The sequence below is a fragment of the Octopus bimaculoides genome, chromosome 1 (genome assembly GCF_001194135.2).
Source record: "Octopus bimaculoides isolate UCB-OBI-ISO-001 chromosome 1, ASM119413v2, whole genome shotgun sequence".
Classification (NCBI taxonomy): domain Eukaryota; kingdom Metazoa; phylum Mollusca; class Cephalopoda; order Octopoda; family Octopodidae; genus Octopus; species Octopus bimaculoides.
This window is the reverse complement of record NC_068981.1, coordinates 52,318,398-52,324,595: the sequence shown is the minus strand read 5'-3', so window position 1 is coordinate 52,324,595 and position 6,198 is coordinate 52,318,398. Positions and strand designations below refer to the sequence as shown.

The following is a 6,198-nucleotide window of genomic DNA, read 5'->3' as shown; positions in this document are numbered from 1 at the left end:
ACGCTCGAAATGGTGTCTTTTATGTGCCACCCGCACAAGCCAGTCCAGGGGCACTGGCAACGATCTCGCTCGAAAATCCTACAGGAGATATATATAATATGTTTGGCTGGACATTAAATGATGATGATGATGATGTTGACAATTCATGATATATATCATGTTTATGATGGTGAGGATGATGATCATCATTTGATATCCTTCTAATGTCCAATTTTTCTTGCATGGATTAAAACGAAATTTGTTAAGGCAAATTTTCTATGGCCAGATGCTCTTCCTGTTGTCAAACCTCACCCAAGCAAGGTTATATTTTTCATGGCTGTACATGGTTTTTTTTTTATAGAAGAGTGGAAAAAAAAACATCCTTGTACAACTGGTGCTTGTTTATCATTTGATGTCAAGAAAAGGATACACACACATACACACACACACACATATACACACAAACAAATACACACATACACAAATATACGTCATCCTGCTTTCAGTTTTTATCTACCAAACCCGCTCATAATACTTTGGTCAGCCTGGAGCTATATCAGAAGACACCCTAGGTGCCATGCAGCAGGACTAAACTTGAAATCACATGGCTGAGAAGCAATCTACTTAACCACACACACACACACAAATTTGGTGTATGCATATGAAACAGCATTAAATTAAAATATTCATGTATGTATTATACTTGCAGTATATACACTGCTGACATGCACAATGCTATAGTATTTGTCTGACAGAAAGTCTCTTCATAGAAATCCTGTGTTATAAAACATAATATATATTGGAGTGAGGCAATTATCACAACTCATGAGAAAGCCAGATGTGTGTTGGCCTACCTGGGTCTAGTCAATGACATGTACTCACTAGTCACCTGCCTTAGTGAAATTAGTCCTCTCTAAAACATGGGAAACAGTGAATAATACATTCACTGATATTGCAGAAAGTATGCTAAGATGAAGTTCAGTGTTTTTAATTCTGATCTAACTTTATCTTTTCAAACCTCTCTGGTCTAAAGCAGTACTTCTTCCTTATCGATCCATATTTGTTCTCTCGGCTTCTAACATCCATTTACATCGTTCTTACTTGTGCAGTTATCTCCCCTGCTTACAATATCTTACTATCTTTCATATTTAATCACTTTCTCAATTCACTGTATTTAATTTTTGTGAAAATATCTCTTACATAACGAACTATACATAGCTCATTTCTCTCATGAATTGCTATCTTCAATGCTATACAATATCATACTTCTTAAATGTACTTTTTATTATAATGTCTTACAGAGAGAGACAATTCTTTTGCTTCTCACAATTTGTCCATCATATGTTGTTTACAGTGTTACATTTATCATGTTATTGTGCAGGTAATGGGCACTTCAGGAATTGTGTATATTTGTTTCCCTGACAGCAAATATTGTTCCTGTCCTGCTTATAACTATTCAGGTAAAGTATCATACAAGTGCTCATTTACTTTTTTACTGATTTCATGTTCACTGGATGCGGGTGGATTTTGTTAGTATGGACATATTAATAGTTGTGCTAACTACCAAACTGAAGCATGAATGTAACCATTTGTCACTCAGAATGAGTTATGATCTTGCTAGGCAATGCAACATAATACTCATTAGTAAGATTCTTAACTTTACTCTCATTGTATCTCTTGGTGTTGAAGGCAAGTATTTTAGTATGTTTGTAAAGAACTGACAGATTCTAACAGTGTTAGGATTCTAAAGAAATCTGAGGAGTAAAATGCATGCTTGAAGTTAAGTTATTATTTTCTAGGGAATTTTTTCATTTTGTTTTCTCACAAAAATTAGAAGTCAAATTAAATTTAATATACAAACTAGACTTGTGCATGTACTGTCTTCAGAACAAAAAATAAATAAAATTTCAATTGCTGATTCCCACTGATTTTAAATCTAATAATTTTGAATGCAAGAAAACTTTTGTCTATCTTTTTCACTTTACTTCATCCACTTTTTAAAAAATTTAGATTTTGCCTCATTAACATATCATTTTTAATTAGCAATAGAAATGAGTATTTTACACAAACACAAGGTCTCAAATACGAAGTTCAAAGAAAATGTGAAGTGTGATGTCTTTAGATAAATGAAATGAAATTCTTTCAACTGGAATTAAAACTGATATAGAGATTGAGACTGTAAGGAACTTATATTGTATCAGAGTGCTTATCCATGTGATATTAAACAGTGAATCATTTTACAGAATTAAATTATTGTTAAAGAGGAGATTGCTCTTGAGCATGCTTTAAAAAGTAGTTATGTTAGTTGTGTTACATAATTGGAAAAGATAGGAAATTTTACAACATATTAACCAAAGGCTGTCACAAAACAGTAATTATCACTGTAATGATGAAATTATGAGCACATTTGATTACTGCAGAAAGTTAACAATTTTATTCTGTTTATCTTTCATCTTTTAAATACTTTGTTTGCTGATCATATACATTCAACTTCATATATGAGGTCAGCTTCCAAAGATACCCAGGTATCCTTTCAAATTACTGTGAATTAATGCTATAATAAATCTGAAAGGCCTGACTTGCATCAGTATTTGCTATGAAATCCGTTTGTATATCATCATCACAAACTGAGCAATTTGTGGAGTTGTTTCTGGTTTTTGTGTAAATAAGCTGAAAAAGTAACAGCACATTAAAGACATGTATATATATATATATATACAAGGCATGTATATATGTATATCTAATTACAAATTAGTAATGTAATAATAAAGATTATAGTGAGATGTGTTAATAAAGATTATGGTGAGATGTGTTAATACATAGTTTTTCCATGTTTCAGTCCTTTTGAAAGATGACCACATTATGGTAAGTTATTAACCCTTCACATAATTAATCTTTATAACTGGATATCATTAAGCTGTTTAATGTACACTCTATCCCCTGTTTTCTCCACTTGTCTACCACTAAGCTATCTATCTGTTCACAACATATTCCTGTATTTCTGAACTTACCTATATAACCATTTTTATTGTAATGTAACTGTATTCACTCTGAAAGTTCATGGAAAGGTTAAGGATACTGATTCACTTCTTCAGACCAGATTATACAAAAGCCTTGCTCTTAGTTTACAATTTATCTCCTGTTTATGGCTTTTCAGTATTAATGAGCAGGTTTCATTTGATAATGTACCATCTGTTACTTACATTTGACTAATACTTGATGTATGTTAGCAACCTAACCCTGCTTCAGCACAATTATTCGATAGGGCAAACTGTAGCCTGGATTCATTTACCAGTTTCTAAGATTCCCATGGGCCTTTTGGTAGTGATTTTATTCATACACACACACACGTGTACATATGTGTGTGTATGTTTGTGCTTCTTTTTCTTGACATCACATGATAGTTGTAAATGAGTGTTATCATTTGCAAGTAGTGTCATTCGTTTTTCATCTTACATAAAATCATGTCAAGTCATGAGGAAATATTGCCTTGCTTGGAAACACAAGTATCAGTGGCTGACAGGGAAGGCTGATAGAAATTTGCCTCAACAAATTACGTCTGACCCTTGGAACATGGAAATGTAGGTGTTAAAATGATGATGATTTTGATGAAAACTCAAACACCAAACTGGCATGGTGTCTGTTTTTTTTTGTTTTGTTTTTTATTAATTAAATGATCACTTTTAAATAATAGAGTGTATAACCCAACACACCACCAACATGCTAACAGAATTAACATTGGATGTATTCATTACACATATGGTGTTTCATAGCTGCAGTCAATGAAATGTATACATCTTATGACTATAAGATGTCTCTAAGCTATTGTCTTTAGTACCTTTGTTTTCAAAGGTTTGTTGTTGCATTTATTTTGTTTTTACACTCAAGTATATATTTATATTTGTATATTAATATATTGTATACTAAAAATTTTTCACTTTATATATGAACCTAAAAGAGTAGTTAAACTGGTACCTAGTAAATTTTATGTCAAATATATTTTCATTTACTTATGTCTATTTCTAGTGCAAGCATATTTTGGCCATAAAACTTTCTAATGCCATGAATGTCACTGTGAGACGCAATATATCTGACAAAGAGATGAGAGCTACGCTGTTGCATATGGAATAAATGAAGTGCACCAGAATCAAATCTGAAAACAATGAATGCCTTGGTGACAATGAAGGGTGACAATGAAGATGTTGAAACCAGCAAAATGAGAATATTAACAATTCAGAAGATAAAATACTTTACAGTGTATTCTTTACTCTAATTGTTAAACATAAATGTCAACCAAATATTCTTAGAAGGGCAATATCTCATGAGTTAGGCATGAACTCCTAAAAGACACACAGCATTTGAGGACTCTTAAATGCCCTAGAACTCTGAGTATTTAGCAATCAGTGAAATTATCCCTTTCTATGTCTATTGGAGGTAGTCTGGGATTTTCATGTGTGTATAGCAACAGAAACATTTCAAATATGAAAGCAGTACACTAATGTGGATTGCTTTTGTGCTGTGTAGTAAGGTCAAAGTTGAAATAACAACTTAAAATTTAATTGGTATGCAGTTTTGGTTGTATATGAATGACATTGCCAGTCAGAGACTGTGAAGCTTAAAGTTTGTGGTAATTTTTAAGGACAAATTATTTGCTACGCTTGTAAATAAAATAAATATTTTTTATTCATTCTCACATTTCGTTTTGATAGTTTGTTATTGCATTCTGTATTATTGAAGAAAACTTAGTTTTTATCTGTAAGACAATTTTTAACAGAAATATATTTCTGTATTGAATTACGTTGAAGGATTTGAACTTTAATGCATTGCAGACTGAACTCTCAGTGTCCAGTATATAAATTTCAAATTTAGATGAAGCTTACCACTTAAACTGTAAGGCTTCTTTTTGATGAAGTAAAAATACCCTGATGAACTGAAGGGATAAATGAGAAATTGTATTGTTAGTGTATTTCCTAAGAGCATTTGGAATAAAAGTTAATGAATTGCCTTTAACCAGGGTAGAGTTGGCCTGTGGTATGCTTATCTCTTGGGTGAGTATTTTGTTATCTTTTAATGTTGAATTCATAGCATCCCATGAGCATAACTTAGAGAGGAATGAACTTAAGCAGTTCATGTCCCAGGCATACTAATCTAGAACTGATCTTATTAAAAAATCTACAGCTTATTGTGGTGGAGTTAATAAAATGGACCCAATACATTGTACAAAGCTGTAAAAACTATGCCAAAAATTGTAATGTACCAGTGAGATGTCATTGATTGCCTCATCTGGAGGCAGTGACAATGAATAAGGACTGATTTGGATCTTAATGATACATCCAACCCATGTTAGTATGGAGAATGGGCAGGTTTGATGAGAAATAGTTACTGCATTGATGACCTTGGTTTCCATAAGCTATGTGGTTGAAGAGTGATTACACATCACGTATGATTAGTATTTTTGTTACACATATAGCCTGGAATAGTCTGTTTTCTGTTTTAAGATTCTTTTTCAATATACTCAACAGAACCTGTTCATCAATTCTGATTGTCAAAACATGTATAGCAACTTAGCTTTGTATATTGTATCATCAGTCTGACTCTACTGCTTCCACAATGGTGGGGTTCGGGTAGGTTGGGAGCAGGGGTAAGGTCATTAGGACCTGGTGGTCCATTCAGCCCTTCATCTGACTGCCTGTTTTAGTGTATTACTTCTGCACTCATCATCTGACCATAGCATACTGCAAAACTGATGACAAGTCAAGGGTTAACATCTTTTGCTGTGATCTTTATATTCTTCTTTCCCACTTCATAATCAGCCTATTGATAGGCTTGTGTTGCTTTGGCTCTGTTTGTATCTTTGCCTTGTTATTGCTATTATAAACCAAGTCGTTGTTGTTGGCACTCCGTCGCTTACGACGTCAAGGGTTCCAGTTGATCTGATCAACGGAACAGCCTGCTCGTGAAATTAACGTGCAAGTGGCTGAGCACTCCACAGACACGTGTTCCCTTAACATAGTTCTCGGGGATATTCAGCGTGACACAGTGTGACAAGGCTGACCCTTTGAATTACAGGCACAACAGAAACAGGAAGTAAGAGTGAGAGAAAGTTGTGGTGAAAAAGTACAGCAGGGTTCGCCACCATCCCCTGCCAGAGCCTCGTGGAGCTTTAGGTGTTTTTGCTCAATAAACACTCACAATGCCCGGTCTGGGAATCGAAACCGC

The 6,198-nt window shown here is 33.8% G+C and overlaps 1 protein-coding gene across 1 annotated transcript in view; it reads left to right on the top strand.

Annotated features, from left to right (window-relative positions):
* LOC106873278 (zinc finger SWIM domain-containing protein 7) overlaps positions 1 to 4,672 on the top strand; it is an 11,384-nt gene extending 6,712 nt beyond the window's left edge. The window contains exons 5-7 of the mRNA XM_014920571.2: positions 1,361 to 1,439; positions 2,819 to 2,844; positions 4,006 to 4,672. Coding sequence (XP_014776057.1) covers positions 1,361 to 1,439; positions 2,819 to 2,844; positions 4,006 to 4,110 — 210 coding nt within the window. The 3' untranslated portion in view covers positions 4,111 to 4,672. The remainder of the gene's footprint in view (positions 1 to 1,360; positions 1,440 to 2,818; positions 2,845 to 4,005) is intronic.
* The last annotated feature ends 1,526 nt before the right edge of the window (positions 4,673 to 6,198 follow it).